Source organism: Quercus suber, unplaced genomic scaffold (assembly GCF_002906115.3).
Source record: "Quercus suber isolate HL8 unplaced genomic scaffold, Cork oak 2.0 scaffold_1006, whole genome shotgun sequence".
Taxonomy (NCBI): Eukaryota; Viridiplantae; Streptophyta; class Magnoliopsida; order Fagales; family Fagaceae; genus Quercus; species Quercus suber.
Genome location: NW_027070421.1, coordinates 143,560 through 159,291, shown reverse-complemented (window position 1 = coordinate 159,291; position 15,732 = coordinate 143,560). Strand labels below are relative to the sequence as shown.

Here is a 15,732-nt window from a genome sequence, read left to right as displayed (position 1 = left end):
GTTATTAAATGCTAAATTTATGCCTTCTATTATTTCAATTTCCTAAAATAATAAATAAATAACCCATCACATTTAAGTAATTGAAATAATAGAAGGCATAAATTTAGTATTTAATAACTTAGATGGACATGTGGCATATTTTTATTTGTGGAGTATATAGTGGAGCAGGAAGTGTGGGACAGAAGATTTGGACTCCTTAATTATGAACACACCAAATAGTAGCACATCATTCTTATTTAGAATTGTCTTTAATGCGAGACCCGTAAATAGGCGGATGTTTGCAAAGAGTTCTCTTTACTGTTTGGTGAAATTATAAAATAAATGTGAGAAATTATGAATGAGTGATATTAGGATGCTACTTAACCTCTATAAACTTTTTTATATTTGACAATTACATAAAATTTACAAATTAATATGTTGCCAATTACCAAAAAAAAAAAAAAAAAACAAGTAAATCTTCACTAGAGGTTAGTGTGGAATTGCTGAGGTTGGGGAGGGCCTCTATAGTGGGGGGTTCTTCCTGTTCTGATTAGGGTTGAAGATGGCAACAGGGTGGAGCAAGGTTGGATTAGGAATTCCCCCATCCTCTCTTTAGCATGGGAAATACTTGAGTATGTAGGTTAGGTTTGGGGAAAATTTGAGATATTTTTTCATCTAATGAAGTGGTTTCAACATTAATAAGATAAAGATGAAATAGAAAATGGGGTAATAGAGGGATAGAGAAAAAAACAATAATTTGGTGTATTGTAATGAAATATAAACAAAAATAAATAAATTATAAATATGATATGTATTAAAATGATTAAATTATAAATATAAATTATACACATAAACATTCGAGACAGGACAGGACCGGGGCAGCGCAGGGTGGCGTTACTTGTTCTTTAGGGAGTTCAAATGAACCCCCTGACTTGGTAAAAAATATATATATTTATACATTAAAAAAAATTAGTTTAATTTACCTTTGAAAATATTTTTGCACACCCTAATTTAAATTTTGCACACTGTAACCCAAAACCAAACAATAATACAAATTAACTCATCCCAAAACCAACCAACAATATAGATCACAAACCTCTCTCTCTCTCTTATGAATCTTTTTTCCTGTTTGACTATCAGTATCTCCAACTCTAAAAGCAAAAAGTGAGTGTTTGTAAGTTCTCTTTTTATTATAAATCTATATATTATTTGAGTGAGTGTGTGCACGATATTGATTGTATGATTATTATTAGTATTATTTTGTTATTATGTTATTTGAGTGAATGTGTACATGTATAATATAAATATATATAATTTAATAATTAGTAAATATAGAGAGATTATTGCCAAAGACCTTATAGCTTAATTGACATCTCCCCATGCACAAAGTGCTTAGGGGTCTATGGGGGAAAAAGTTTGAGCTGCGGGATTAGCAGCATGTTGTAATTATTTCTCAAAAAAAATAATATATATATATATATAGAAAGTTTATTACAGGTGTGTATTATTATCATGTTATAATAACATTTTGTTATAAAGTTAGTGATTTAAAAGAGAAATAAAGTAAAGTTAGTGATTGTTCAAGCATTTGATTAATTAATTAAACACATAATCAATTATTTATATATGTATGGATGGATGTAGTTTTTTTAATTTAATAATTAATTCAATGCCTGTGGGTTGAGTTTTGTTATTCAGTTTAAAATATTTTTATAAAAACAATGACAAATGGATAATGACAATTGCATAAACATAGAAAATGCTATACAAATTTAACAAAATAAAATAGTTACACTTACCTACATTGACAATTGATAATGACAACTTGTAATCTATATATATATGTGTGTGTGTGTGTGTGTGTGTGTGTGTGTGTGTGTGTGTGTAAAACTTAGAGAAAATCCAATTAGATTCTACAATTGAAGTCCAATTTTGTGTCATGTGTCTTAAATTATTTATTTTTAGAGAGAGTGTTATTTCTTAATTTTGGAGTCAAATGTGGGACCAATACCACATTATAAATATCTATCCAAATAAATTATTGTGTACAAAAATCAAAGAGTTTAAAATTAATGAATAAAAATAAAATAAAAAATGGACAATTTACATTTTCTACCTAATTATATTCTTACAAGACTTTATAAAGACTAGTTTTTAAAAAAAATGACTATTAATAATATTTAAATTATATATGTAAGAATTATATTATACATCTTAATATATATACATTTTAATTATATCCGTGTATATGCATGAGAATACAAGCTAGTGAATTATAATATAAGGATTTTAAAATATGAAAACTTATAGAAGGAAATTGTAAAAATTCATATATTTGCGTGTGACTTTTTTTTTCATTGATAACTCAATATATTTAGGTTATCTTTTTATTAGATTTTGCTTAACTTAAGTTTTTTTTATGAAGCCTGAAAAGAGATCCCAGATCCACCACTGGGGTAGGGTGAAATAGAATGGTACAAGGTAAGTAAAACCCATGTCACTTCTTCGAAGTAGGGAAAACTTGCATGAGGCAGAGCAGGTCAAGCAAGATGAGGAATTTTTTTTATCCCTATATGAGTCACATTCACATGCTTGGGGTTCTAGAGAGCTTCTATTTCAGTTCCTAAGGTGTTGCTAAACAGTGGCGGCTCTAGGATTTTTTTTCTAAGGGGTTCAGTAAGAAGATAAATCTTAGATAGAAAATGAATCTTGTGGTCTACAATGTTTCTTTATTACAAATTTGTCCATAATTCTAGCAAGAAAATAAAATATAAACTATTAGTTCATTTGGCATATAGTTTAATAATACAATGAACATAGTAATTATTATTGCTATGATGAAATCTTAAAAATCATCCATAGTTTTCAAATACAATATATAAAATTATTAATTATTATTGCTAAATGAACTTTAATTATCATTGCTCAGAATACTTCTATCTATTAGTTTGTTTTAGCTCCTTACAATTCTTGAATTTAACAATTCAACTCAACTTTGACAACTATTGTTCATTGTAACTATATTAAGTGTGTTTGGATCATGATTATAAACAAACTTATTACTTCATCTTTTTTCCTATTATTTGCAGGTCTCATAAGATTTCCTATTTATTTTATACTTTAAGCAAAAAGTTAGATAAACTATTCTCAAATAGATGTTAAGAAAATTTTTGTTGTATTAAAATTTGCTTTTGTCTTCATTCAATCACTCTTGGCCTGTCCCACACCCCAAATCCCTACTCAACAAATAATAAATTAAAAGCACTTCAGATTTAGTTACTAATTTTTATTTTTAAGGTTGTGGATTAAATTAGCTTGTTGTTGGACTCTTTTTTTTGGGTTTAAAAATGCCAAAATATTGGTAAAAAGATTATATTTAAGGTTATTTTAGTTGTTTTTTAAAAAGATTAAGGTTAAAGTATTCAAAATTTTATTTTAAAGAGTCAAAATAAAATAAATATTTTATATATTATATGTTATATATTCTTTCTTGTCAAGTCAGGGGGTTCATTTGAACCCCCTGGACCATGGCTAGCGCGGCCCATGCTGCTAAAGGCCTGGTCCTTTCACTGAAGGCACAATAATAAATTAAAATCATAAACGCAAATAAATGGATGATTTGTGGTCAACTAAAAAATTGAGCATGAAAATGAAGTACCAAGCTTAATTTGTCGGTAAAATTAATTTCCAATTCTTTTTATTGTTTTAGAGAAGTACCAAGCTTATTCTTTTTTAATTTCCAATTATTAATTTGTCGGTAAAATCAAGCACTCTTTTTCTAGCCCCAATAGGATAATAATTCTTGAGATTTTCTTGAATGAAGTCATTATTCTGGAGATTCTCTAAAATAATAAAAAGAAATGGGAAAAGAAAAGTTTATCAACAAAGCTTGTACTTCATTTTCAAGCTCAATTTTTTAATCAAATGCTTGATAATGCTGAATGCTCATCGTCTAGTCAGATTTGAAAATCTATTCGGTGCTCAAAGTACTAATACAACTGAGAAAATTACTTTTGGATGGGGATGTGAAAGTGAAACTAGCGATGGAGAGTGTAGCTTCCAAAGTGAAGTCCTTTGAATTGACATATATTATCGATATTATAGAGGAGATTAGAGAGACATAATAACAGAGTCCAAGATAACTGTAATTAGGTGGCGCATGAGCTAGCTAAGTGGGGAGAAATTATACAGTCCTATGGTGGAGTATAGTACTTGTCCATTATTCTATTAAAAAACTCTTATTTGTTTTCAAATTTATGAGTCAAAAATTAGTTTTTGTTCAAAAAAAATTTCTAACTCAGCAATTTTAAACAGATGTGAGTCTTTTAGTGAAATGGTAGACCACGCCACTTATCCACCATGTAGACCTTATAATTTCTCTTAATTGAATTTTTTCTAAGTTTTGCCTATTAATATATATATATATATATTAGAGTCAAATATGGGACCACATCATAAATATCTATCCAAATAAGTTATTGTGTACAAAAACCAAAGAATCTATAATTAATGAACATAAAAATATTTTTAAAAAAATAGACAATTTACATTTTCTACTTAATAATATTCTTACAAGACTTTTTAAAGAGTTAAAAAAAATATATAAGAATGACTATCAATAATATTTAAACTATATATGTAGAAATTATATTATGCATCTTAATGTATATATTTTAAGTATATCCATGCATATGCATGGGATTACAAGCTAGTTATTTTAAAAGGAGTTGTTCCCAAATATTTGAGTTAGTCCAATAATGCTCTATAAAAAAACAATTGCTATAATAATTTCATTTTTCATTGTAAAATGTTCTTTTTTATATCTATTAAATTTTCAATAAAATTTGACACTAAACATGTTTAAATCTATCTTTTTAACCCATTATGTGTCTATTAAACAAGTGAATGACTCATTTAAAAAATATTTTGTGACTAGTGGAGTAGTGGGATTGAGGATAGAAAATTGTGAAAATATAAAAAAGATTTAGTTTTCTTTTAATCTATATGTTTGATTAGAGGGATGAAAAATTGGAGAGATGAAAAAAAAAATTATTTAGTTGAGTAGGTAAGTGGAAGAATAGAAAATGTAATTTATATAAATTTATTCTTATGCCCTCAGTACATAATATTTAAAATATAATTTCTTTGTACTTATTAAATAAGAAAAAAATATTGATTATTATTAATAAAAATAACATTGATATATGATATAATATAATATATTAATTATTATCTCTTGTACTCGTTATATTATTTTCCTTTACTATTATATATAATATATATTATTACGGGCGTGAAAAACACTCAAGGCTTTGTCAATGACAAATATTCTTGATTTACACAATTAATTTCTAAAATGTGGGAATAGAATTCACAATGGGAAGACTAAAGAGTTCAAAACGCACAAGAAAATACTTTCACTCAGAGAGAGAAAGTCTAAGCAAGAACTAGAGAGAGAGAGAGAGAGAGAGAGAGAGAGAGAAAAAAAAAACTATTTTCCATCTTTTCTCTCATTACCAAACAACACAAAATACTATTTTCCTCTCCTTTCTTTTCTATCCTCCATATTCCACCTCCAACCAAATGCACTTTAAAACTACATATAAAATGTCTATTTAGTAACTACATAATAGATTAGAGTATGATAACTTTAAACATATTTGGAGCCTAACTTGTTCCTTCAAATTATGGATCATTCATGTTTTTAAAAGTTTCATTAGTTAAATTAAAATATTTTTTACTCACTTTGATATATATATATATATATATATATATGTGTGTGTGTACACGTGTTTGGAGACATGTTTGGTTGTATTGCCTAATATACAAGTGTCACAACTCGATATTTCAATAATTATGAACAAATTATAAAAATTGTTGCCCGGAGGAAAACATTAATGTTAGGTAGCAGGTTGAAAATGTGGAAGGTCGCTAACAACAATGTTAGGTGGTAGGTTGAAAATCTGGAAGGTTGTCTCTGTGCGTTCAAGAGAGAAATGGATAGATTGTGGTGTGTGGACCACGCTCATGTCCAACAACCTCCGAGGCTCCGACCATTCTCTAAAAAGTAAACAAAATCAATTACTCCTTTTGCCAGAAAAAGGAGCAATTGTATTTGTGAACCAATCACACAGGTTGAGAGACTCGACTTTTGCCAAAAGGAAGACTAGATTTTTGTGAACCATGCACCACACGAAGGTAAGAGAAACAATTAATGGTTTAAGCTCGAATCCACATAGTTGGGTGGATGATAAAATTGACAATGGCACAAAGCTAATAGTTGATTTTTCTTTGTTATACTATTCTAGTACACAAGCTCTGTTGGCAACACTAAGCAATGGACCAGGCTTTTAAATTCCTCCATAACCTTCCAAGTCTTCCTTTATGCATTATTTTCCATTCAAATTAACATAGAAGCAGAGGAAAAAATGAACTCTGATTCATTTCAATCACAAGGAAATAATTGAAACTAAGAAAACAAATACATTTTACAGCAGATAGAAAAGTCAAACATCACAACTTTGAATTGAAAGGAAAATGGATGTGTGGCTTAATACCAAGTTCAAACATTCCCAGCTAGCATCAAGCAAAAAAAAAAAAAAAAAAAGCTTAATCCTAATTTTAATCACATATCTCGAAAACCATGGCCATCATTTCCTCTAGTTCAAACATTCCCAGCTAGCATCAAGCAAAAAAAAAAAAAAAAAAAGCTTAATCCTAATTTTAATCACATATCTCGAAAACCATGGCCATCATTTCCTCAGAATTCAGAAAAAAAAAAAAATAATAACTCAACTTGTTCCAGCCCAATGCTGCCGCTTTTTATTTCCCCTTGAAATTTCAATTTCAATTCTCGATGGCAAGAGGAACGGACTCAGCCTGAAATGTTAAACAAGAAAATTGAATCAAAACCAGAAAAACAAATATCTCATTTATGAAGGCAGGAATGTGAGAAAAGAACCAAAGAATGGTTCATCAATGTTGTTCTTTTATAAGGAGTGGAAATCAAGACTATTACTAACATGGTAATGAAGATTGAAGGACACATTTCGAGTAAGAAATATATGCGTGCAAGTGTCATATAAACTGGTAGATTAACCATGGTGAGCTAAAATTTTCAAATCGACCTCAAGAATTACCTTGGTAGATTAATAACACACAAGTCAAATTATTCATGCTAGAAAGAAATTTACCAGCTTACGGTACTTGAGAGCATAGAACATCTCAAGATAACGACGGCTCTCACGGCGATCCAGATTAGACACATGCTTCCAAAAGCCATAAACCCCAGTAAGTGTCAACAACCTCTCGGAATAAATCTGCCATGTGTACCTATGGAACAAAGCAAAGAATTAGATATTTGATTATAAACAGTACCAAACAATAATGCAAGTGTGAAGGGGAAAGTCAGTTTCACTTACTTCTCATAGATCCGCTTCAATCCTCCTTGAGAGATTTGGTCCCAGTGAGAAGGGTCTTTCTTACACTTATCAAAGAAGCCAACGAGGAGCTCGGCTGCTTGTTCACCATGATAAGGATCAATGTGGAAGCCTGATTTACCATGTACAATAATCTCAGCTGGGCCACCATTACAAGTAGCAAATGTTGGCAATCCACAAGTCATGGCCTCAACAACTGTCAACCCAAAAGCTTCATATACGGCAGGCTGCACAAAGGCTCCCTTTGTATCAGCAATACACCGATAGAGTTCACCATTCCTCACTCGGTTCATCTGGGAAGAAATCCATCTAAACTGCCCATTCAACTTGTAGGTTTCAATAAGAGTATACATTTTCTTCATCTCAGCTTGCTCTTCCAAGTCCTTAGACTCCTTTCTCCGATCCCCAGCAACAACAACGAGGTTAACCAACTCCCTAAGACGTTTATTCTTGCCATACCACTCAACGAGACCTGTGATATTTTTCACACGATCCAACCTCGCCATTGTGAATATGATGGGCTTGTTCTTGTCTTTCAATACACACCTGTTAAGACAGCAATACATGAATAAAAATTTGCTCACTTAGAAATAGAAAGTGGAAATAGAAGAAAAGGCAAAATAGACAAAAACTCACAAGTGTTCTTCATTCTCCACAGAAGAGTAAAGGAGCTCTTCAATTTCGGGGTGGAAGGCTGTCAACCTTTTCTTTGTCTCAGTGTAGGGGAAGTAAATATCCATATCTGCTCCAGGGGAGACGATGTTGAATTTAGGATCAAACACATTTATCCCATGAACAACACGATAAAGTCCGGGAAGGGTGAAAGAAGTGTGACTCTCATATTGACCAACAGTGTCTTTGCTGAAACAATGAAAGGGAAACAATGTTAGCCTCAAAGCAATGATTGATGATAAGAATAAATACCATAAATAAGAGGAGTGTCTCACCTTCCAGCAATTTCTTGGAAGGTACTGGTGATAATGAAATCGGTATGATTCATGGCAATAAGATCAGCAGTAAATTGGCAAGAGAAGTGGTACTTCTCCTCAAATTTTTTCCAGTAAATGTCAGATTCAGGATACTTTGTCTTCTCAAGGGCATGAGCAATGGTGCACTGAAAGAGACAGGAAAAGATGAGAGCTTATTCAACATTTTAGGTTGCAAAGCAAAACTGATTACGATCAAATGCCGTAAAAATCACAAGAGATAAGATGGATGTCCTGACAAACCTGTGTAACACCAAATTTATGTGCTAACAATGAGGCAACAATGTTTCCATCACTGTAATTTCCAATGATCAAGTCCGGCTTCCCTTGTAACTCTTTGTTAAGTTCTTGTGCAACATCCTAATAATAAAATAAATTGTTCAATTTTAGATCTCATAGACAAAGGCCACAAAGACACTATGATACCATTAAATTTAAGTAACAAAGCAATAAGCCCCAAAAACCACTACAATTAAAGTCTACCTCGGTGTAATTCTCTAGATATGGCCAAACTTCGAATCTTGAGATCCATTTGCGGACCATTCCCTTCTCATTTCTAAAAGGAACTCGAAGAATGTGTGCATGCTCACACCCAAATACTTTCTCAAGACGCTGACCACATGTGGTTCCTACTGCATCAGGGAGGAGTCGGGTGACCTGCGTATCGAAAAAAAAAAAAAAAAAAAGCATTAAATAGAGGAAATAATCACAAAGTTATATGAATTTATGAGCTAAAATTCTTACACAAAACCTAAAGCGAGACTTACAATGAGGATTCGGGGGGTGATATCCAAGCCTTGATGCTTGATACGGTTAAGCATCTCACTCTCCAAGGCCCGAACTTGATCCAAGATATACACAACCTAGATGCGAAACAAAATAGTCCAAGCCCAAGTTAGTCTCAACCTAAACAAATTGACACAACACAACCAATTTGAAGTTAGACATGACAAATTAGGCATGTAAATCTAACCTGGCCACCAGTGTCAGGGTATCCCAACACATTATCCTGGGCAAAGTAACCATGGGGAGACATAATTACAACGTTAAAGACCATAGGGATTTTGCCCAGAAATGTCTCAAGGGTGCACGGGTCAGGAGCTTCAAGAAGATCCAAAAGAAGTTGGATCATTTCTAGTACACGCTCAGCGGTGTCACCCCAGCCTCTCTCCAAACCAATCTCCTGGAACTTGTGCTCAAATGTAGAATAAGCTGTTTCAGGGGCAAGTGTAGTCAGATACTCCTCTGCCTTCCTAAGTACATACTGGAGGGAATCTACGTTATGAATTCTGTCATTCAGCATCATAGTCTGCAGAGAAACACCATTGAAGCCATACAAAACAGTTTCAAAAGGTTTTCCAAGTAATTATTGCTATAATTTGCATAGATATATAGATTATAAGACTAATTATTTTCAACAATGTGGATCAAAGACAGAATATATTGAAACCGACCTTGCCCTTGTAGCAGTGAACTCTGAGAAATTCAAGCAGTGGGTGCATGCTCTCCTTGTCATGGAAGAGCTTCGCAGAAAGGTGACGGTTAAGGAACTCCACGCCATTTCCAATGGACTTCGAAAGAGTGGGGTGGGGAAATGATGCAGTGAAGGGTTCAAAATCCAACTCAAGCACAAAGTTCCCATTGGCACTGCACATTCAAATTATTGACATCAATAAGCATATATGGTAAACATTTTAGATACCCAAGTAATATTAACAACGAGTCAACAACAAAAGATCCTTTTAGATCCTTTTAGATCCCTAATTTTGTTGGAACGGCTATAAATCCTCAACAAGTTAGTCCTGGCGGGTAATAAGCATGTAAGTAATAAGCAAAATACAGAACAGAACCTAGAGATAAATAAAAAAAATTCTAAACACAAGAAAAGCAAGCAAAGTCACCTTCCATCGACGAGTTCCTCTTTGAAGTGCAAGTACTCGGGCACACGCAACTCCTCAACAACAAGAGCGTGGACATTCACTCTTATGTATTCCCAAACACCAGGCCTTGGACGAACAGCCATGGCAACCCATGGAGGCAGAACAATGGCTTCCTATATATTAACCCCAAAAAAAAAAAAATAATAAGTACAGCAAAATCAGCACGAAACTAACAAAACTATACTAAAATTAGCAGAAGACAAAACGGAATGTGATCTATTATTCTGTGTTACCAACCTGAGCGGCTCTCAAAACTTCACCAAAGGGCCCATCCAAAAGTGTCTTCCTGTTAGCTTCAGGGATTGCTTCTACCTCAGCAATCAGTTGATGGTGTTGCAAAATTCCTTTTCCCTTGCCTTCAATCCTACAATACCACATGTCATAATAAAAAATTGTTACCATTTTTTTTTTTTTCCTTGAGACACCACATATGAAAATGATCACAAAACTCAAAACCTATACTGAAACAAAATGGAAAAAGACTTAGATCATGAAGTACCTTGAAAGCAGTGCGACAATTTCGTTACGGTTAGCAGAGAGGGTCTCATCCAAGCGCTCACGAAGGCTATGGACTCTGGTCAGAGCACTTCCGGCCATGGCCAACTTCTCAAAATTCTTACAAAAACCTTAAACTGCTAGATCAGAGACAGAGACACAAACACAAGCAATAAACAAAGACTGTGTCAAGTAATATTTAGCAACAGATCCGACTTTATCCAAAAAATTTAAGAGAATATAATTAAATTTAGAAGAAGATGGATAAACCTCATAAACAAAGTCAAGGACGCAAACTCCGAAAAGTAAAATATAATATTAATTCTGTGAGGCTAATAGATGCAAAACCTAACTTCCCCACCAACTACATAGAAAAATATTAAACGAAGAGATTTATTGTTCAACCATATTTGCCGTCTTAACCAGTGATCAGAGAATGATTTGTATGAATCTATCTATGCACAGTACGATCTTTCTCTAGTGGCTTTTCGCGCAGCGTAACCACTCTCTTAATTAATTTATTAATTGATTTTATTATTATATGCTAAACTTCGCTTAGATCACCAAAAAAATTCACAACCATCCATGTCCATGGCCATAGGAGTAGTGTTTGCCAGATAAGGAAGTGCAGAGCAGATCCATTGTAAACATTTTCGCTTAGTGAGACTAAAATAAGCACACGTATAAGCTATAAAAAGCATAGATCGGACGGAGCTTCTTTAGCTTGAAGAGAAGCGTAAAAAATGAAACTAGATCAAAAACTAGTAAGCTCACAAAAATAAAATACTAAGAAAAGAGTTTTTTTTTTTTTTTTCCAGAAGAGAAAAAAAATTTTCTCTCATTGAAAACAAAAATTACAAACATTTTAAGAGTATAACTGGAAAAAACAAAGAGAAAAAAAAGAAGGAAGAAAGAAGAAAAATCAAAGAGAGTAACAATACCAGGAAAACAGAGAGGAGAAATGAAAAAGGGTGGTGGTGAAATGAGAGTGTTTTTGGCTAAATTTATAGACAATGGAGCGCGAAACAAAGATGGTAAAAAGTAACAAAAACCATCTCATACGGTAAAAAAGAAAATGATATATTCCCTGTCGTTTTTGTCTAAATTCTCCTAAGGTGGGGACAAGGGAGATTTCAACCATTGATTTGCGGGGACAAGGGTATTTTGGTAAAAAGCTTGACATAAAATAAATTTCACAGGTCAAACGAAATGGAAGGTATGTGCTATACACAGTTATACACAGACGGAGTTGCGTGTTTTTTTGAGAGAGGTAAAAATATCTATGACAGGTTTTAGTTTTACCACAATTACATTTTTGTCATTGACTGATTTTACTTCAAAAACCAATAAGGGCTCGTTTGGTAGTTTGCTTAAACGACAGTTTTTAGTTTTTTTGGAAAATATATGTAAATGAAAAAATGTGTAAAAATGTATGTAATGTTGTTTTCGATACATATAAGTGAAAAATTATATAAAAATATCTGTAATATTGTTTAAAAATTAAAAAGTGTGTAAAAATACATGCAATGTTATACTAAACAAGTACTAAGAGCCTGTTTGATAAGGTTGTTCTAATAATGCTGTTTGTATGTTTTGAAAATATGTGTGAGAAAAAATGTGTAAAAATATGTATAATATTGTTTAAACACTGAAATACCAATCGGGCCTAAGTATTCTAGATTTGATTAAAAAATATATGTAAAATATTTTTTTTCCTTTTTTTTGAAATTTAGGTATTAGAGTTTTACTTAACATGAACATAAATAAACAATTGGTGTTTTTATTGGTGTTTTTGTCAAAATAAAGTATCTCTTCTTCTATATTAAGAGTACTAAATAAGTGAGTTCCAGTTAACTCAACTGGTAAAATTTTTAATGGTTATATAAGAGATCTAGAGTTCAATCTCTGCCTACACCAAAAACTGATTGGTGTCTTAATCTGATAATAAAGATCAATTATAAAAAAACGATCGCCATAAGTTGAAACTCTCTAAAAAATAATAGTACTAAATAAGATTTTTTTTTTTTAAGTTATAGGGATATTTCATGTATTTAAATACTGAAAATTAATTTTTATTTAAAAAAATGTGTGAAAATATATATGAATAAAAAAAATATAAATTATTTAAAAATTAAAAATATATGTTTTTAGTAGCATAACACCTAAACCATTGTATTAATCTCTGTAGTCCACTAAAGATTACGAGTAATTTATGAGCTAAGATTACGTAAAGATAAAAGTTAAAATGAGAAATATCTCGTGGGAATGGAAGGCCGGAGGCGTGAGGGTCAAAAAATTTGTCATCTTGACAGAACTTGGGACCCAAGCCAGGACAGGAAAATATTTTTTTCAGTCAAGGAAAATTTAATTGGAATTGGAAAACAATTTACGGTAATTTGGCAGTGAGGTGGGCCATGAAGGAACCCAGAAGCTGCAAAGGCAAATGTGGTGGGGCCTAGTTTCTCTCTCTTTTGGTGTTTGTGTGATTTTACGTGATTGGTGAAATGTCTGAATGGTGATGATCACAAGCTGGAATTTCTAGACCTTAGCCTACGGATTCACGCGGTAGCCAAATGTTAAAATCTGACCCTCAATCGACATTGTACAAATATACCCCTTTATTTTACCCCTTTTACTTTATGCGCAGTGACATGTTTAGAGTAGAGTCTAAAAAAAGAATGCATACACATTGGAGTCATGAATCATGATAAACATCATAATAAAAAACAAAGGACAAAAATCACAATCATAATTCATAATATAAGTAAATAAATTTAGAAGGTCCTTTATCCATGACGAATATGCCACCTAATTTGAACATTTTTAGCCATGGACGGACTTAGATATTATAAACAAACATGTAGTGTGTAAAAGTCATTAAAATAAAATCTTGTAGCATATGGATCAAACACTAATAATAAAATATACAATATGTAAAGCAACAAGATTTTACCTTGGAACAATGCCAACAATGCCACAATGAGAATGAAAAAATAGAGAAAATGAAGAACAGAGCTTCAAAACTTCAAAGATGAAGTAAACGCAAGAATGCAAAGAATGAAAGGAAAGCACGGAGTGTGGTGATGAAAGTGTGAGGCCTAGACATCCTTATATACTAAAATTGAGGGACCTGTTTGGTGTTTTCTAGATCTGCACCACCTCTGTTTTCGTGTGAAAAAGCCATTATTACCGCTATACCTTCCTGTGGTTTCATTGTTAGTATCACAAATACCGCTTTTCACTAACCTAACTTTTTCCATGTGATAAAGCTTTTTCCTATCCACTTCCTTCAACGTACTCATTACTTTTATTTTTTTTTAATTAATTCCTTTGTCATTTACTAAATCCTTCTTATTAGTTTTTATATATATATATAATAGTAATATTTTTGCACGCTGAAAATGAAAATAAATAAATAATATTAAACGTATTTTATATATTTTTTTATTTATACATATTTCAAAAAAAAAAAAAAAAAACGTTAGCAAACGGCCTCAAACTTCTTCTTTGACTTAACCATAGTTTGCTTTGCTTCTTTCGGGATTTTTTTTTTTTTTTTTTTTTCCTTTCCTAGGTGACGAGCTGATAACTGGTTTTTGAGCCGATTAATTATAAATAATCAGACATATTATATTTTATAACGCATTTGGTGAAGCATACAAGGGAAAGGACAATTTCGTTTTTCCAAAATGTGACGCTGTTAGCGTCAGCAACGTCATTATTTACAAGGGCATTTCTGTCATTTAGAAGTATATAAAAACTAGGATTAATGTTAATTAGATCAAGACATTTTAAAATTAAGAGCCTGTTTTTCTCAAAAAAAAAATTAAGAGCATGTTTGGTACATGTATTTAAACATATATTTTCAGTTTTTAAATAATATTATATGTATTTTTATATACTTTTTTACCCACACGTATTTCTAAAAAATACAAACAATATTATCAAACGGGTCCTAATTAATTTAGTCATTAAAGTCAACTTAGAGTCCTTTCGCGAACAACTTATTTGACTGAAATTTTTTTACTAAAAGTACCTAACTACAGTTAAAAGATAACTAAAATAGTATCAAAAAGTGTAATAAGTTTCATAAATAGTATCAAAAAGTGTAATAAGTTTCATAAATAGTAGCAAAAATAAGCTAAATAGCAAAAAAAATTTGACTTTTTAAGCTAATACCAAACACAACCTTAGTTTCTAAATGACCGTGAGTTCTTTTCTTTTCTATCTTAGAGACGAAATCAGGTTTAAGGACTAAATAAGTCAATTTTGAAATAGAGTACATATTTGACTTTAGTCAAAACTTCTAAGTTAGTGAAATTTACACTTAAATTTTTAATGAGTTTTAGTTAGTTTCATAGATAAAGTCTCTTGTTCACTAAATAAAAACCTTAAAGTTCCAATCTCACATTCATTAAAAAAAATTTTGATTAGTGTTTCAATACGATTATAAAGCCTTTCAAAAAAAAAACGATTATAAAGAACAACAATACCATTCTACCTGGAATTTATTTTTACAAGATAAAAAATAATAATGTTTTATTTTTGTTGAAGCTATAAAAATAAAAATAATGTTAAGATTATATAAAATAGCGATTTGTGAGTGAAAGAGGTGTGCCTTCACGTAATGCGGCACAAATGGTTCCATTTTATACGGTCCTGATTTTACCTTAAAAATAGTAATTAAGATATTTATTTTTTTATTATTTCTTTCTTTATGCAATGGAAATATCTGTGGCTCTGTGATTGAAAGTCACAGCGCGCCTGTTGAGGTACGTACGGTTGAGGGGTCATGATGTTGGGAAAGTAAAACAGAACAAATTATCAGATCTCCTTTTTCTATGCTGACGTGGCTTAATACGATTGGATGATGAGGGAACCGGTGGGAGCTGA

The 15,732-nt window shown here is 31.6% G+C and overlaps 1 protein-coding gene across 2 annotated transcripts; it reads right to left on the bottom strand.

Moving 5' to 3' along the window:
* Positions 1-6,567: 6,567 nt before the first annotated feature.
* LOC112019923 (sucrose synthase) lies at positions 6,568-13,927 on the bottom strand. 2 transcript variants are annotated; one of them, XM_024052480.2, is made up of 14 exons: positions 13,793-13,927; positions 10,844-10,976; positions 10,582-10,708; positions 10,306-10,457; positions 9,859-10,051; positions 9,378-9,713; positions 9,172-9,267; positions 8,888-9,061; positions 8,648-8,764; positions 8,366-8,532; positions 8,055-8,279; positions 7,401-7,964; positions 7,173-7,311; positions 6,568-6,858 (listed from the first exon to the last, which is right to left on the bottom strand). In XM_024052480.2, the coding sequence occupies exons 2-14, from the start codon at positions 10,939-10,941 to the stop codon at positions 6,826-6,828; spliced, it is 2,421 nt and encodes an 806-aa protein (XP_023908248.1). In that variant the 5' UTR covers positions 10,942-10,976; positions 13,793-13,927; the 3' UTR covers positions 6,568-6,825. The 2 variants fall into 2 exon arrangements, with proteins under 2 accessions (XP_023908248.1, XP_023908238.1); XM_024052470.2 differs by lacking the exon at positions 13,793-13,927 and adding an exon at positions 11,781-11,903.
* Between the last annotated feature and the right edge of the window lie 1,805 nt (positions 13,928-15,732).